We start from the raw sequence: 19,066 nt of genomic DNA on the forward strand, positions 1-19,066 counted from the left end.
ACTTATGAGTCCACTTAAAGGCTAGAATGAAAGGTGCTGATGACAACTCATCGACACCTTATTATGCATGGATTCTTTTGATAACCGTATTATTTATTCCCATAACAGTCTGGTGAGGGATGATGAGGCTCGGGGGGGGGGGGGGTCAGTGAATGGGATGAGGTCGCACAACTGCCTGATCTGAAAGCCCACGCTCTCTTGTCAGTGTCCCCTTCTAGATGCACCGCCCCCTACAGTCTAGTTTGATTTTAGCAAGTGAAGCGGCCAGTCAGTTCACCTGCAGGTCCTCATCTGACGCCTCCAGTCTGCCTGCGTCCATGCTGCCTCTAGTTTTGGGAGCGTGTTGGTGGCTGGCAGATTCTTTGTGAACGGAGACAAGTCCCCTCTCCGCCCCCCCCCCTTGTAATTACGCATGAATTACGCCACAATGCATTACAAACAAAGCTGGCTTTGGTCTGAGTCTACAAATGGACACTTTGGCCTCAGTATCAGTATTGGAAATATCAGTATGCTGAACGGCCTTGAGACGGGGAGGAAGAAGGCTGGGAACAAAGTCTCCTTCAAAGGAATCTCCTGTGGAAGGGAGCGAATCGAGTCAACATTTCACTTCCTTTAAATGCCCTGAAGTGGCTACGAGAGAAAGAACTTGCTGGGTTGAGGAGAGAGTGGGGGTGGGGTGGGGTGGGGAGGGGTACTGGTGGAGGGGGGCGGGGGGCAGCAGCGAAACAACACTTTGATTCATCTGAATTAATTTTACATCTCCCAGGAGGGATGACTCCAGCATCGCCAGCAAGGTTCCAATCCCTGTGTGCAACTGCCACAATCCCGAGGAATAAAAGACCAGCCTACGGAGGCAGCCCCCACACTTCTCCCTTCCTCCACTTTAATTAAATCCGTTTGTCCCAGGGTCATTGAGCCTGAGGATGTCCATAGGCTTTGATCATCAAGCCACATACATCCGAAAGAGTGGGTGGCTGTTGTTTAGAGTTAGGAAGAGGGGGGCACTTCCTATGGGAAAGACAGGAGAGATCCCTTTAGAAGCTGCAGCGAACAGCACGTATAAGGTGAGGCCAGCTCCACACTGAGGAAGCCCCACGACAGCAGGCATCTCACCCTCTACCCTGCCTCAAGACTTTGGTCCTCATATTTCAAAGGTAGGCTCACCAGAGTGCCGAACTGAGTATGTTTTCTAAGACTACTGTAAAGGCTGCGCTGGATGGTAGAGTTTGATTTTAACCAATAAGCAGATGGCTCTCCCTTCCAGTCCCTTCTGTAGAGATGACTCCACCCTGCCTTTTGCTGTAGAACATGTCCACACCACCCATGGGACATTCAGCACAGCACAGCAGAGCGTCACAGGAATGCTGCTGTGCCAGGCCATTTTATTTTTTACTCAAGCATCGCTTGCTTCAGGCTGACTGCAGGTGGCAGGGTAGTGCCATCCTGGGGAGACAAGTGGCAGCTGAACTCCATGGGGCTTCTGCTCCAATCAGGTGCCACGTGGTGCTGGAAATCCTGTAACCCAATCCTACTCCTTCAGAAGTGGGGAGGACATATTCAAGGATCGTTTCCAAGGTCCCAGAGAATCTCATAAGAGCTGGGGTCCCTGGCAGAAGCTCTTCTCTGGCATCGCCCCTTGTCAACCTGCCTTGGGAGCTGAATCCACAGAGCAGTAGCCTCCAAGTTGCCGTCTTGGCTCTAAGACCAACTTGTAGGTACTTTGCCTCTTTGATTTTTCAGCTTTTTCTCTTTAAAAGAATAGTAAAGAATAGTAGTAAAGCTTCCTCATCCACCAAGGTTTTGTTGTAATGCGGGAAAAGGATACAGCAAATGGCAAAGTAAGGCAACATCCATCAAGTGAGAGGAAAACGCCATAGAGACATGAAACCCAAGTATGATTTGGTAGTAGCTTGAGTGCTTCATTTTCAGCTCTCTCCACAGACAGATCCTGAAGGAAGCTAATCAGGCCAGGTGAGAGCTGCAGGAGATGAGCGTTCATTAGCGCCACATCCCTTGAAGCATCTCGAGCTCCAGCGATCGGCAGGAGATGTGCAAGCCTCAGTGTGTACAGGTTTGCGATGGTTAATAGGGACTGCCAGCTTGGCAGGATCTGGAACTGCCTAGGAGACAGACCTCTAGGTGTATTGGAACTGGGGTGGAAAGACTCAGCGTAAATGTGGATGGTACCATTCGATGAGGTGGAGTCTTGGACAGAAGAGAAAAAGAGAAAGCCAGCTAAGTACTAGCGTTTATCTCTCCGCTTACTCACCATGGATGTGATGTAACCTGCTGCCTCATGCTTTTGTCATCAGGTTAACCCCACCATGATGGACTGAACCCTCAAACTATGGGCCACAATAAACCCTTCCTTCCTTCCTTAAGTCACCTCTGTCAGGTACTCAGTCATAGCAATGAGAAAAATAACCAATACAATGTCTTAGATAAAGGGTGTGGGGACAGGGAGACATTCCTACTTCAGCACTGTGTTTTGTAGACTAAAATAGAGTCGGGGGGGGGCGGGGGATGTACAGTAACCCACCTGTCAGTCACATCGAGGAGCGACAACACGGTCCACTGCCACAGGCTTAAGCCTTCATTGGTGGCAACATGCCAGACTGTTCGGCTTTGTTCCTTCCCAGTTTTGTTCTCCACCAGCACCAAGGAGACATTGCCTCTTAAGACGCCATGGATGAGCCAGGACATCCGAAGCTGTGAGGGAGAGAGGCATTAGTTAAAATGTTAGCATTGAACAGAAACCTCCAGTGTCCTTGGAGCTCTTGCCGGAAGCTCAAAGGACTTTGCTGGAGGCTCACCTCAGTTGATCCAGTGAGGGCAGCGGGATGCCCACTCCCTGATCTTGTTCACTGAAGCTCAAGGATCTGGGCAGGGACCACCAGCGAGTCATTCTGAGGCCTTATTGAGGCTGATGATATCACCCCAAATTTCACATGACTCTACCTCTGGTGGGGTTATTCAGTGGGCTTCCATAAACACACCCAAAGCTTTCTGCCCATTGACTCAACTCATTATGTGACTTAACGTGGGTGATTGTTTTCAATCAGCTTCTTTTGATTTAGGTATAATAGATTTTTTTCTATTCCTTCTAATAATTATAGGTCTTATTTAAACATTGTCAGATCACACGTTAGCTAATGGGAGACTCTATGATTTGGTAGACAAACATCTCTCTCTCTCTCTCTCTCTCTCTCTCTCTCTCTCTCTCTCTCTCTCTCTCCCTCTCCCTCTCCCTCTCCCTCTCCCTCTCCCTCTCTCTCTCTCTCTCTCTCTCTCTCTCTCTCTCTCTCACACACACACACACACACACACACACACACAGAGACACACACACCACACCACATACGCACACACACACATCTATATATCATGATATCCTAATATAGTTATCTTCCCACATGAGGATGCTGCTTTGCCAAAAGGAAGCTGCAAATGTACGTTTTTGTTGTGTCCTAGGTTTCTATGGTACCATTCCCTAGACATTTGAGAGGGAATTGGAACTAATCATCTTTCTAAGAAAGCTTAAATATATTCATGTTCAGAGGTCGTGCATGCTACAGACGGAGGTTTAAAATAAGAGAGGTCGTGTTTGGTAGAGATAATCTATAAACACAGGTAAAATGGGAAAGAACTGTGCTCCTGCCCAGTTACCTGCAAGAGGTCACTGAAGAAAGAAGGGCAAACAAAGCGCATCCTGAACACACGGAGTTCTCACTAGCTCCGGTCCTTGGATTCTCGTGGTTTGAAGAGTTCATTCTCTGCAACCCCCAGCCTTCTTCATCTCCCAACCCCTGCATGGCAGCTGTCTTACAACTTGATGGACGAGGGACAGTACCACCAGCCATAGCCGCCTGACGACTCACACTGTCCTACCTGTAAAAGCTGTCTCTAACTAAGCCACGGCTGGGCCCTGGGTCCTGGTCTGTTGAATCTGATTTGTAGATTCTTGTCACATGTCCCCACCCAGGGGAACAAAAACCTGCCTCCACTGAAGCCTCCCGGGATAGCTGAAGGAATCTGTCAATGCTTTTCTGTCTCTACTCAGTTTTGTTGTATGCCTGGGCACCATGGATTAGAGAATTTGAGCAATCCTATCTTGTTAATACTAAACTCTCTTTCCTACAGTCTACGGCAGGCAGAGTCCTGCTCTGGACCACGCCGGATGCATGTCCATGATCACCTTGCTCTAGAACACTGTGGTTTGGAGTTTTCAAGTTGAACTGTGGTTCCTCAGTGCCCTTGGTGGTTGTTTGTCCTTGTTCTCTGTGAATGTCAACATTTGACTTTTGGCCACACATAATACATCGAGTAGTTTAAACTCTTCCCTCAGATGGTCCTGGGCCCCCACTCCTGATGCAGTGCTGTGAGTTCCACTTTTCTGAGAGCATTCTGTTCTGCTATACCAGACACAACCTCTGCCTCCCCCCCCCCACCCCCCAGTTCCCAGCGCAAGTGTCTTCTGACTGATCTGTTTGCTTTGCTTCTGTCCTAGAGGAAGATGTGCCCTTCATTTTCTCCATGATGTGGTTTCCTGTTCTCCTTCCTTCTAGCCCCTGTCCTTTCAATTAATCGCCTCCTTTTTCTACAACCTCTAATCTGTCCGCCTCCAGCTCTTCTGTCCACAAAGAAGATCAGACCTCTTCCATTTTAGAGAGAGGAGAAAAAAAAAAGCCTTCTATTTGATTCTTGTGGCTCTTCTGGCTCACAACCTATGTCTGTACCTCCACTTAGATGTCCACAAATCTAGTAACAGGAAGGCAAATGATACTTCCTTTTTACTCTCTTTTATGGTAGGACTGGAACCTGAAGCTTTGCACACACTAGGCAAGCGCAGTACCACCGAGCTACATCTCCAGCCATTCTCCAACCTTTCCCCAACCAGCTGCTGTCTTCACTTCTTCAAATCTAACAACAGAAGACCCACTCTGCCTTTAGAACCTGTTCTCTGAAGCGCATCCAGGGCTCCTAAAGCCCTGTGCTCCTGCTCTCTCCTTCTGATACCTCTTATGAACCTCTGTCACATTTTCACTGTCATCTGTGACTCAGCTCAACAGATTTCAATGGTCTCTTATTCTCCGCTGGAAAAATCAAGGCAGCCACGGTCCTCTGTGATCTAAGGAAATCAATGCACTTTGTATTCAGAGAATGGAGCACCCAGGCTGAGTCCCATGCATGGGATGGAGATTAATACAGCAGAGGTTTTGCCATCTCTTGGCAATATGTTTTAGTTCAGTCTGTGCTGGAGAGGGAAAGAGAGAGGCTAGAGAGAGAGAGAGTAGAGGAGTGATAAAGAAACAAGATGAGAGAGAAGGGGAAGGAGGGGAGGGAGGGGAGGGAAAGAGGAAAAGGGAGGGAGGGAAGGAGTACCTGAACTAGCTTAAAGCATTTTTAACCCCCCTGAGGAGGTGCATAAGGTTCCTTCTTGGCATTCGACTCTGAGATAATCACCAACACATTCACAAATATTTACTGTGTACCTATTTCATTATTTAGTCCATGCAATACTTCCCTGCTCTCATATTGGGATATAACTTATAAATCAGAATTAAAACCATGTAACTAACCATGTGTGTGCTGAGAAGTCCCTTGATGGTCCATAGAAGAGATACAAGACAATGTAAGACCCTTGGCAATACTAAGACTTCAGTCACCAAAGCCATTTGTCCCAACTATTAAGAGCTACTTGTAAATAGAATTAAAACAATCAGACGGATGTTGCTTTCATCTTATAATGGTAACACCTATGTTTATAACAGAAAATGCCTGTTTTTCAGAAGTAGATGAAAAAATCTTAGGGTAAGACTGAGAACAGGCAGTTAGTAGACATCTAGTCAATGTGTTTGGTACCATTTGGTATTCCTTAATTCCCGAGTTGGTAGGGAGATGCGTTTCCTCAAGACCTGCTTCTCTGTGTAGTCCTGGCTGTCCTGAAACTCACTCTGTAGACCAGGCTGGCCTCGAACTCAGAGATCCACCCGCCTCTGCCTCCTGAGTGCTGGGATTAAGGGTGTGCACCTAGGTCTACTTCTTAACTGCAGTTATCCTCCTGTGACCTCCAGCTTCTGTCTCTGAGCCAGCTGCTTTTCTTTCCGGGGTCTGACCCTCACATCAGGCCTGGCAGGGTTAACCTGAGAATTTGGTAGAGAGGCAGAATCTCTGGGCTGGCTGCAGACCTACTGGATCAGACTCTGCAGAGAGGCACTGAGTGAGAGGGCAGCTTCTCCTGCTTCGCCCCAGTGTTCCTACGACTCCAGAATGCACCAGGAGCAACTGCCCGCTGCATCACTACCCAGTCTCTTGGAGTTCTTCGAACCGCTCTAGTTTCCTGGCTTGAGGATTATGGATGAACTAGGAGTCTGTGTAGCCTCAAGTCTCTGGGCTCATCTCCTCTGAGGCCCCACTTTGTGGTGATTCTAGCTGTACCTTCCCTGTGTAGCTTCAAGGGTTGTTATGGAGACTGAGGGAGAGAGTGAACGTGATGCCATGAATGGCACATGGAAGCGGTGGTTTTCAAGCATCGCCTGCAAACTAGGAACACCTATGGAGCTTTCCGAGCTGCCAGTGTCTGGACTCCACTGCACAGACTCTCACTGGAAGTTCTGGGTAGCAGTAGGCTTCAAAGTCCCTCTAGGTGATTCTGAAGTGCAGCCAAGGTTGAGACCACCAGTGGGAGGGGACTAATTAGAGCAAGAAGTAGCCTGGCTCTCTCAGTGAAGGGTCCATATTTTCACTAATTAATTTATTTAATCACCTTACAGCCTGATCAAAGCTCCCTTCCTCCTCCCAGTCCCACCCTCACACCTCCCTCTCCACTTCCCCTTCTCTTTAGAGAAGGAGAGGCCCCTCCTATAGGTACCAACCTGCCCTGGCATGTTGAATTGCAGGAGGGCTAAATGCAATCTCTCCTACTGAGGCTAGACAAGGCAGCCCAGTTAGGGGAAAGGGATCCAAAGTCAGGCAACAGAGTTGGAGACAACCCCTATTCCAATTGTTAGGGGACACACATGATGACCACCTGCACATCTGCTATAAATGTGTAGCGGCCCTTGGTCCTGGCCACACATGCTCATTGGTTGGTGGTTCAGTCTCATTGAGCCACCATGGGCCCAGGCTAGTTTACTCTGTAGGTCTTCTTGTGGTGTCCATGACCCCTCCTGCTCCATCAATCCTTCCTCCCACTCTTTCTCAAGACTTCTTGAGCTCTGCCTGTTGCTTGGCTGTGGGTCTCTGCATGTGTTTCCATCAACTGCTTAATGAGACCTCCTTACAGGACAGTTATGCTAGGCTCCTGTCTGCAAGCATAGTATCATTAATAGTGACAGGGAGATGGCTCTTTCCCATGGGGTGGGTCTCAAGTTGGGCCAGTCATTGGTTGGCCATTCCCTCAATCTCTGCTCTATCTTTATCCCTACACTTCTTGTAAGCAGAACAAATTTTGGGTCTAAGGTTTTATGGGTGGGTTGGTGTCCTCCTCTCTCCACTGGAAGTCTCATCTGGTTACAGAAGGTGGTGACTTCCATTTCTATCTTGGACTTGGAGTTAGAAGCAACTCTCAGTCACTAAGAAATAACTTTAAATGTATCTACAGTTACCAAAGCAGAGTGAGGTGACTTTCCTATAGGAGGTGGCCATAGCCATCAGCAGGGGTCTTTTCTGGGTGTTACATGGCATTTCCAGGTGAGACTGAGGACACCACAGGCAGCGACAGTACCCAAGGCCAAGGTTGAGCAGGAGTAGCCTGAGCCAGAATCCTCTCCTCTTAGACCTGCAGGCTGAGGTTCTTAGCAACTTCATTTTTTGTGCATATGTGTATGTGTGTTTGTGCATGTACAGGTGCACATGTGTGCATGAGCAAGGGTGCATGTGAGTGCTAGAAGACAGCCTCAGTTGTTGTTTATTAGGTGCAGCCCATGGGGGTTTTGTTTTCATTTTTTTATTTTTTTTATTTTTCAATATTTGTTTTGAGACAGCGGCCTTTCACTGGTCTGGGACTCACAAAGCAGGCTCACTGGCCAGCCGGCACCCCATAGGGATCTCTGCCTGTCACCACCTCTCATGGAGGGGAACTACAAGCGCAGAACACCATAGCAGGCCTGTTTTTAAACAGGGATCCTGGGGATCAAACTCAGGTCCTCATGTAGGCAAAGGAAGTATTTTTACCAACTCAGTCATCTCCCCAGACCACCAGCTTCTCGCTGCTAAGAAATGGAGTGCTTAGCTTATGAACCCCTGTGATTCCTAAAGCAGGGTGTAGGCTCAGTTTCTGCCTGAGGACTTCCGTTCCCCTTACCTAGCTCTAAAGAGCCCCTTGCATGTCACTCAACATAGATTCTCCAAGCCAAGTGTACCCGGCTTGGTCTTGACAGCAACTTTCTTGTGCTCATGATGCTGGAATTCAGTCTTAGAAATCAACCTTAATACTTGCTTCTACCTGGGTGGCCTATAAGGTATGGAGTCATTTTCTAATTGACCTTTGAATGCCAGAAATCTGCACTAGGCACTTCCCACATGCTGTCTTATGTTTATACCCACAAGCCCTATCCATGTAGGTATTATTATAGCCAGTTGTGGTTTAATATGAGATGCCTCCTTTCCCAAAAGGCTCACATGTTGAAGGCTTGGTGCTCAGTTAGTAGAGATAGGGTGACTTAATATGGGCTTTGACTTAATGATGGGTTATTCACATGCAATGACATCGTTGGGAGATGACGGGAGGTAGGAGGCAGGGCCTGGTTAGAGAAAATGGGTCCCTGGGGGTGTGCCTTGAAAGGTGCATCCTGTCCTAGACTCTTCCTGTTTCTCTTCTCTCTTCCTGTCTGCCATGGAATGAGTAGCCATGCCCTGCCGTGCCCTTCCTCAATGCTGTTTTCATCTTGCCATGGACCTACGTGCCAGGCAGCCTGCTGATCCTAGACTGCATTTGACACTCTAAGCCCCAAAGAATCCTTTGTAGCCTCTATTATTTCTCTCAGGTTATCTTTCTCAGCGGCATAAGTTTGGCTCCTATGCATTAATTCGTCAGGAGAGAAAAGTGGGGTGTAGAGAGGTGAAGTCCGTCACCCATGAGCACTAAACTCAAATGCTATAGATGGGGCTTCCACAGTGCCTGTGTGTGTTCTTTCTACTATATAACACTGAATGTGTATGTAGCATGTTGTGATGATCCTTAAAGAGTGAGGGGCTTACTGGAGAGGTTCTAGATTCTTGCTTCATGGTCATGGTCTGCAGACCAACAATGCTGGCATCCCCTGAGAGCCTCCCATCCCAACCCGGCTCAACTGAGTCAGAACCCATATTTTAACAGCATCTTATCTGAGGACTCTCAGATTGGAGGAATTAGGGAGACAGTGTATTTTAAGCCATGCATTACCATTGCCACTGCCAGCCAATTAGTAGTACATGTGTATGCATTTATACGTGTGTGCTGAATCTTACACAAATATACATTAAAAAATAATACTTGTTTAAGTATGTAACAATGAATTTTTTTAATCCTTCTGGATGCTTCCTAATAGTTATAGGTCATAAATGGCAGGCTTCTGACTAATAAACTCTTTTTGCATGCAGACAGCAAGTGAGACAATTGAAAAGAGACACAACCAGGAGCATGCCACCAGCAATTATATCTCCTGGCTCCAGCTGGCCCTTTCACAGGGGCCTTTTTCCCCCCTGCCTCTCAGTGGGGCCTGATAGACGTTCCAATTATGTGGTACCAGTGTTTGTCATTTTATTAATTAAAGTCCTGTATGTAAAGCAGGCGCAGCATTGTGGCTAGGCCTAATGCTATTATTTCTCTCATGGCCCCTTTCTCCTCCAGAGATAATTACTGCAATTTTATGTCTAGGATGTGCCCCAACTTTGCTATGCATACCCCGTCTCTGTTTCAGAACAATCAATTGAACTCACGAGAGGGGAAAAAAAATCATAGTAGAATTTTGGCTGAAAGATTCAATGGCAGCAAATGTTGTCTGTGCTGCCTGCCCTCCCAACCTCTTAGGACAGCGATTTTTATAGGTTTTCAAATCACGGAAGGGCAGTGGGAATTTCACGATTAAAGCCCAAGTCAAGGTATCATGTTCCAAATGCATGTTCCATAGAAGTACAGGGAAACACATTTTACTAGACAGGAATGTACAAAGATGAACTTGATTAGCATGTGAATAGGCATTTCAGGTGCGCCCTGCAGCACAGGGATCACCTGACAGAGAACAGGTGACCAAGACTGGAGTTGTTATCAGGGGCACTCACAAATGCACTGGGCACAGGCTGTGACTGTGAGATGTTCCCCCCTCCACAGGCTCACTCTTGGAACTCTTGGTCCCCAGATGGCGGTGGTGTCTGGGAAGCTAGGAGAGCCTTTTTAGACACAGTGTAGCTAGCAGAAGTAGGGCACTAGAGTCTGGGCTTGAAGGTTGGCTCTGGTTCCTGCCTGACTTCTCTGCTTCCTGAGGCGCGGGGAGGTGAGCAAGCGGCGCAGCCACTGCCAGTGACAAGAGTCCCTCCTACCTTTGCGAATGACTGCATCCTTCTCACTATGACACTGCAAGCTATAATACATTCTCCCTTCCTTAACATTTTTTCTGTCACATATTCTGTCACAGTAGAGAGCAAAGCCAACCGCCATGGAGCTTACTGCTGCTCTCTGACCTAAGGTAGCAGTAGTGTGAACTTATCGTTTGAAGAGTTCCTTGATTTCAGTGTGGCATCTCATTAACTGGAGCTGAGAATATTGACTCACGGCAAAATCCAATGTTTTCATTCTCCATCTTCTAATTCACCTGGAGAAAATAAACACCAACTCTCTAGCTATAAATAGCTTAATGAAAAATCAACCCAACCCAGCGAGAGGCTGGCCAGATGCAGCGTGTTTTGATAGCAGGCAAGCAGGATGGAATGTTGGCAAGTACCTGCAGGTATAGTAGCTTAAGCAACACTGGACAGCAAGTCACTGAGGAGACTTAAAGATCAGAATCCTTCTTGAAAACATCAGAAACAACCCTTGCCAGTGAAACTCATACACCACTTTACAGAAACATGTACATAAAAAACAATAACCAGAGATCTCTGAGTGTTAAGGTTATGTAGCCACAAATATTTGTTCTTCTTACTGTGTTTTTATTTCTTTTCTGTTTTTTTTTCTTCATGTAATGAGCACCTATGAATTTTGATAACTAGGACAAAAACTATAAAATCAACTTATGGTATATGACTATTAAAATCAAGCTAATGAGGAACAATACTGATATATGAACACCAAAAAAAAAAAAAAAAAAGCAAAAAGAGAAAATCCAACATTTATATAGCTTGTTGAATGTCTTTGTGTTTGGGACTTTGTTTCCACGTCTGGAAGGAAGTGCACCAACCTGGTAACAGGGGTTGTCTTCGGTGGGTAGGATTGTGCGCAAATTTCAGTTGCCTTATTTATACTTCATCGTATTTCTCTAATGCTCTAAAATGAGCACAGAATTACTTTCATAATCAGAAAAATAAATACTATCTTTAAAAATGCAGAGGGAGGATTCTGATGGTGTTGTAAAGTAACAGCAATGGGGGTCTTTACCTAACCTCAGAAAGGCTCAGTGCTGGCGGCTGAGCTGTGGGCTTTGTGAGGGACCCAGGGTAGCTAGACACTGTGATGGAGGACGTGGTACAGGATGGTGGCAGAGCAGGGGCCCTGGATCAGAAACAGTTCTCTGCCTTTTATTTATTACAGGCTCTCTCAGAAACCCAGCATCATGACGTTAAGTGGTCATACGTGGGTCAGTTAGTGACATTCTCCCTGCTGGGATTTAATCAGATTCCGTGAGCCCCTTCCTTAGCTTAGCAAAGATATTTGGGAAATGTTCCCTTCTCCTGTGTTACAAGGGCAGTTAGGAAACCCATGTTAGAAGTATATATAACACACAAATGCACCTGACACAGCAGAAGGGGCCGGATAGAAGATTCTGCAATGAAGATTTTACTTTCGTTTTCCCCTTCTAGATTCTTCAGGTGATTCTCCTTCCATTTTTATAGAAAAAAAAAAAGATCGTCTTTTCTTCCTGAATATAATGGTGTGATTTCTGGCAAATGGCCCCCTCCCTGCCTCAGTTTCTCTGTGAATGTTAGAGACATTGCTGGGGCATAGATTTGCAATCCTCCTCTACTCAGGAGGGCTGAATTTTAGGTAAAAACAGTTCTACCACCTTATGGACAGCTGCTGGGGAAGAGTGTGGCCTCAAGGAAATGTGTGCGTGCCTACACAGACAGAGTCCTCCCAGCACGCAGCCCCCAACAGTTAGCAAGTCCGTGTCCTACCAGAACGGTCTTCTGGATATGGGCCACGCAAAACTAAGGTTTGCCATTGGGAACTATGAGCATCTGAGATTCACACTGCTTTTGAATTGAACCCAAGTCTGCTATGGGCCAAGGAAATTTTCACACACACATACACACCCCCCTGGGTCTTGACAGTAATTCTTCATATGCCTCAATTTCACCATGGAGTAGGGGAGGGGTTAAGTGTGAATGACTCAAAGGAATTAGATTAATTACGTCCAAATGCAATTGTAATGGCTGTTGACTACTTCGGCCAATTAGCACGTGTCCTGGCAGAGCTCTCCACATCACAATGAGGAGGTGACATAATGCTCGTCTCCAGTTCCCTAGCTCTGCAGTGCTGAGGTAAGGATTACTCGGGCTCAGATGTCTCAATAGGCCTTTATTTCTTGGATCTCTGAGACATAGGGAAGAGGCTTTTCTCTAGCCTCTATCCTTGAGGGGGCTATGTAATTAATTAATTAATTAATAATTAATTATTGATGAAGTAGGCTTATTCAGCACGCATTCCTCACACTGTTGCTGGTAAGACAATTCTTGCAACCTGCCTCTGCGTTGCTGGTTGCCTGAGGGGAGAAGTAAGAACAGGGCAGTGTGTCTCAGCGGAGACTTTTCGTGCCTCTGAGAGGAGGGACAACAGCAGTACCTGTTGTCATTCATGTCCCCATCTGACGCCAGCCACAGTCTCACACAGCAAGTGACAAAGGTTATTTTATCCCCAACTTGGAGGCGTGGCTTTCCCGAGGTCCGATGGGTCCTTAGTGAGGCAGTGGTGGGATTTAAAAGTCACGTGACCTACGTTGACTTCAATGGCCTTGGAATGTTTAGAGATTTGCCTCTGGACCGACCTGGCTTATGCCACATGACGGCAGATTGACCTCGTGCAAGGTGTTCGATCCTCTAAGCCCCGCTTTCCGCATCAGTAAATGGGGTTTGCACTTCCTCACAAGCCTGTCCTGATAATGAGGTGCTGAAGGTAAGATGCTGAACATGGGAGCCAGCTGTGTACTAGGGACCAATGCCGAGTTAACTTCACACATACTAAGGGTCCCTTCCCTTAGCCCCAGACTAAGAGAGGGTTTCTTTCTTTTAAGGTGAAAAGAATGAGGGCCCCTGGGGGCTCTAATGAAGACATTTGATTTGCTTTTAGCATAAATGTGGATGAGCAATGCACTAGAACCCCAAAGTCTGGAACCCTTCATATGGGAAACAATTTTTTTAGTAACTTTTCTATGAAATAATCACTCTAGAGAGAGTCCCGGGGCCTCCTGTGAGGCTGGCCACCAAGCAGGGTTAGAATCATCACTCACTGGCTCAACACTGTTGACTCCCCAAACCAAAGCATCCCTGCTTTGCCACCCATTAGCTCTACCCTCCCACTGGATGTCTGTGAGCTAAGCAGCCTGAGGAGTCAGATGTGCAGCTCCATCCTTCTTCCTCATCTGTATAGCAGAGGAGATTCATTCACTCCCAGGGCCAATGAAGGCGGAGGGAATAGCTCTGGGGTCCTTGACATACAGTGGATTCTTCCTGCAGCGATGCCTTTATAGTCATATGGCGTAGTTGCCATTAAAAACCTAAAGGAGGGCTACATATCATAGGCATGTGCCATGGGCCTTCGGGAAAGCCGTTTGGAAAGTACCCCCTGCTCTACTCTAGTCTCCTCTCTCACCCCTGCAAAGCAAAGAAGCATTTGCCCAGGCCCCATTGAAGGCTTTTCTGAGACTTGTGTCTCTATCCCTGGGGGTTGCTGCCCACATGTAACCAGCTGGCTTCCTCTGGGCACCAGTGATATTATGTCTGTTGGGCTATGGGGAAAGGGGAGGCAGCTTCCAGAAGGTCCATGCTGCTCTGACTTGTTCCAGATGACCACATCACCCCGTAGACCTTATGTTTCCTGCTGAGCTCCAAGTCATAGTCTCCTGGACAGAGACCGGACAATCCAGACAGATGTCATGGATCAACATGAGATCCTAATCGCGGTCCCAAGACAGGAGGAAGGCATTTTTCCAAATAGATGACCCCAAAGATTCTGCATACACAGCAAAGAGCAAGTGAGTGTGAGAACAACCCCCTGGCCAGACCCGTGGTGAGTTTGCTCTTAATTGAGGCAACGATGGAAGCCTGGCACTGGGACAGCTCCCTCCTGAGATGAGCAACGGAGGAGCATCAGCTAAGATGCAACCAGATGCTCACAGGAGCTCTGCTCAGTGAGCTCTCCTGATCCTATAACACCAGATGGAAAGGACCAGTGCTTGGTGGGGGTGGAGAGGAAGGGACGGTAACACCACTACCACCCTGGAGTCCCTTCTAGACAGTGCTAGTCCCTAGCTGCTTAGTAAGGGGAGTTCTCCCTGGACTGTAAAGCACTGCTTGGCTGCACCAGGACAGAGGCTGGGCTTGGGCTGCCCCTGCTAGGGACTGGCTTGGACTCTCACTGATCAGCTGAAATACATCACAGGGGAGAAAGGCTGAGCAGGGGAGGAGGAAGGGCAGAGCTTTCTTCTCTGATGAAGGTGTTCTGACTCTGTAAATGACCACCTCATCCAGGATCAAGCCCAGGAGGTGGTGCAACAGCTATTCTCCTCCCCGGCAGCGGACACTGGTTAGACACGTGTGGCTAAGACCAGGGCACATGTAAAGAACAGACAGCACGTGATTCTCACGAGGGAGCAGTAATGCCCTGGTTACAAATCGAGTAACATTCTTTCTGCCTCCAGAAGTAAGAACCCCTGTCTGGTAGGTGCCGGAGCTCCGAATAAGTAAATGTGGTGCCAGGGACATGGTGGCTCATAACAGTGGCCTGTAATCCAGTGGTTCTCAATCTTCCTGATGCTGCAGCCCTTTAATCCAGTCCCTCATGTTGTGGTGATCCCCCAACTATGAAATTATTTTTGTCATTGTTACTTTCTAACTGTAACTTTGTTACTCTTGTGAATTGTAATGTAAATATGTCTTTGGAGATAGAGGTTTGTCAAGGGGATCCTGACCCACAGGTTGAGAACCACTGTTCTAAGCAAAGACGGAGTGGAGAAGGACGGGGGGTGGGGAGGCTGGGGGGCTAGGGGGAACGGGGGTGGGGAGGTCATCTGTCACACAGGGCAGCAGCAGGCAGTGCGAGAAAAAAGCATGGATGCTCAGAGCCAAGAGGTCTGTCTTTGGTCTTGACTTGCTTTGGGGCTGAGGTACATTTCTTTCCTGCCTTGCCAAGATAGGCATTTCTCCCTCCAGGGTAACCCAGTATGTAGTCTAACTTAGACCGTGGGTGGAGGAGACCTTGATATGGTTGTGTATGAGATACACCCTCTGTAGCAGGCTTTATCAGCTCTCAGCTCTTTCTGAGCACTGCTCTGCCCTCCTCTGTCTACCATGGGCTGGGCTGATGAGGCAGAGTCCCACTGTGGTAGTTTCTCTCTCCATCTCAAGCCTCTTTTGTTCTTGCTGTCCTTTTTTTTTTTCTCTTGCTTTTCCATAAGAGACTTTGTGATTCAGTTTGAGAAATGAGAAACTCCGGTGTCCTGTGTTTCCTTGCCTGTCTGCAGGAGGATGTGGGGGTAGTTTTGGGTAAGTTCAGTCAACACTGCTGATTCTCATACCAAAAGGCTGGCAAAAGAAGGGCTGTCATTCTGTGCTTGGCCACCAGGAAAGTCTTCAAAAATTTATACCATTATGTTAATTCTCCCTATCCATGAGCAAGGTAGATCCTTCCATCTTCTCATGTCATCTTCAATCTCTTTCTTTAGGGTTTTGAAATTTTTTTCAAACAGGTCCTTCACTTGCTTAGTTAGAGTAACTCCTAAGTACTTTATATTGCTTGTAGCTAATGTGAAGGGTGTAGTTTTCCTAATTTCTTCCTCTGCAAGCTTGTCATTTGTGTATAGGAAGGCTACAGACTTTTTTGAGTTAATTTTGTATCCAGCCAATTTGCTGAAGGTGTTTATCAGCTGTAGGAGTTCTCTGGTGGAATTTTGAGGGTCACTTATGTAGACTATCATATCATCTGCAAATAGGGATAATTTGACTTCTTCCTTTCCCATTTGAATACCCTTGATCTCCTTATGTTGTCTTATTGCTCTGGCTAGAACTTCGAGTACTATATTGAAAAGATATGGAGAGAGTGGGCAGCCTTGCCTTGTTCCTGATTTTAGAGGAATTTCCTTGAGTATCTCACCATTTACTTTGATTTTGGCTATTGGCTTCCTATATATAGCCATCCTACCAAAAGCAATCTACAGATTCAATGCAATCCCTATCAAAATACCTACACAATTTTTTAAAGACATTGAAAGTTCAATTCTGAACTTCATATGGAAAAACAAAAAACCCAGAATAGCTAAAACAATCTTGTACAATAAAAGGTGCTCTGGAGGAGTCTCCATACCTGATCTCAAACTGTACTATAAAGCAATAGTAATTAAAACAGCATGGTACTGGCACAGCAACAGGCTGGTTGATCAGTGGAATCGAATCGAAGATCCAGATATGAATCCACACACATATGGTCATTTGATTTTTGACAAAGAAGCTAAATCCATTCGATGGAAAAGGGATAGCATCTTCAACAAATGGTGCTGGTCTAACTGGATGTCTATGTGTAAAAAAATGCAACTGGACCCATATTTGTCACCTTGTACAAAACTCAAATCCAAGTGGATTAAAGACCTCAACATAAAACCAGAGACACTAAGTCACTTAGAAGAAAAAATGGGAAAGAGCTTGGAACATATTGGCACAGGAGACAACTTCCTGAACAGAACACCAACAGCCCAGACATTAATGTCAACAATTAATAAATGGGACCTCATGAGGCTGAGAAGCTTCTGTAAGGCAGGAGACACTGTAAAGAGAACAAAGCGACAGTCTACAGACTGGGAAAAGATCTTCACCAACCCTAAGTCTGACAAAGGTCTAATATCCAAAATATATAAGGAACTCAAGAAATTAAATACCACCAAACCAAATAATCCAATCGAGAAATGGGGCCTGGAACTAAACAGAGAATTCTCAACAGAGGAATATCAAATGGCTGAGAAACACTTAAAGAAATGCTCAACCTCCTTAGTCATCAGGGAAATGCAAATCAAAACAACTCTGAGATTCCATCTTACACCCATCAGAATGGCTAAGATCAAAAATTCAAGCGACACCACATGCTGGCGAGGATGTGGGGAGAGAGGAACACTCCTTCATTGCTGGTGGGAATGCAAACTAGTACAACCACTTTGGAAATCTATCTGGTGCTATCTCAGAAAAATGGGAATAGGGCTTCCTCAAGACCCAGCTATTCCACTCCTTGGAATATATCCAGAAGATGCTCCAGCACACAACAAGAAAATTTGCTCAACCATGTTCATAGCAGCCTTATTCATAATAGCCAGAACATGGAAACAGCCGAAGTGTCCCTCAATAGAAGAATGGATAAAGAAACTGTGGTACATATACACTATGGAATACTATTCAGCTATGAAAAACAAGGAATTCCCGAAGTTTGTGGATAAATGGATTGAGCTAGAAATGATCATAATGAGTGAGTTAACCCAGAAGCAGAAAGACTCAAATGGTATATACTCACTTATATCTGCATATTAGCCCAAGGGGCATGTCCCACGAAAGCCTTCACTTACCAGGAAACTGAGACAGAGGAGAGGACATTCTAGTGGGATTCTAGATGAGAGAATCATGGGAGAAAGGCAAAGTAGAAGGACCCAGAGGGTCCTAGAAGCCTACAAGTAGAACATTATGATAGGCAGATTTGGGCATAGGGGTCCCGCTCAAACTAAGGCACCAGCCAAGGACAATACAGGCGGTAAACCTTAAACCCCTACCCAGATCTAGCCAATGGACGGAACACTCTCCACAGTAGAGTGGAGAGTGGGATATTACTTTCTCACATACTCTGGTGCCTCACCTTTGACCATGTCCCCGGGAGGGGGAGACCTGATGGCACTCAGAGGAAGGACAGCAGGTTACCAAGAAGAGACTTGATACCCTATGAACATATAAAGGGGGAGGTAATCCCCCTCAGGAACAGTCATAGGGGAGGGGAGTAAGGGGAAAATGGGAGGGAGGGAAGAACGGGAGGATACAAGGGAAGGGATAACCATAGAGATGTAACAAGAATAAATTAATAAAAAAAAAAAATTTATACCAGCAGGCAATTGATGGGAGAGTTCCATGGCTTCTCTGGGACTGTCATTAGAGGGTATCATTCTCAGGGGCACGTGGGCAGAAGGCCATTCCCCATGCCAGTCTTCTCTTCCACATCTCTCCAGGTGTTGACATTTGTTTGTCTTAATGACACGGAGTGTGGGTCTCTTTCCCTTTAGGCCAGAGAGTCCACACAGACATGGCAGACCCTCACGGCTAACCTGTCAAAGCTCAGCTGCCCCAACAGTGAATTAGTTATTATTTTTTCCCACCCTTGGGCTAGCCTCAGGGTAGAAAGGTCTGGATGTATTCCAGGATATCAGTGTGTGTGTGTGCACATGTCTGCATGTATGTGGGTATACACACATGCTCAAGTGCACATGGACACAAGGACAGAAAACGAGCAGTTGGGAACCAACCATCACAAAATAAATTGGTGCACCATATCCACCCTCCTGGGTCCTTCCTATTCCTGTACTTCAGAAACATAAAATTAAAAAAAAAAAAACACTCCCATGTTCTAAGGTGGAAAGAAAGGAGAGAAGCCTATTCCTCCCCACCCTAGGCTTTCTTCTGGCCTGAGTAC

The 19,066-nt window shown here is 46.5% G+C and overlaps 1 protein-coding gene across 1 annotated transcript in view; it reads right to left on the reverse strand.

The window, feature by feature from the left end:
* The window catches only part of ALK (ALK receptor tyrosine kinase), a 710,702-nt gene that overhangs the window by 95,576 nt on the left and 596,060 nt on the right, over nucleotides 1-19,066 (reverse strand). The window contains exon 9 of the mRNA XM_084791237.1: nucleotides 2,540-2,709. Coding sequence (XP_084647363.1) covers nucleotides 2,540-2,709 — 170 coding nt within the window. The remainder of the gene's footprint in view (nucleotides 1-2,539; nucleotides 2,710-19,066) is intronic.

Source organism: Acomys minous (genome assembly GCF_964271855.1).
Source record: "Acomys minous genome assembly, chromosome: 8".
NCBI lineage: Eukaryota > Metazoa > Chordata > Mammalia > Rodentia > Muridae > Acomys > Acomys minous.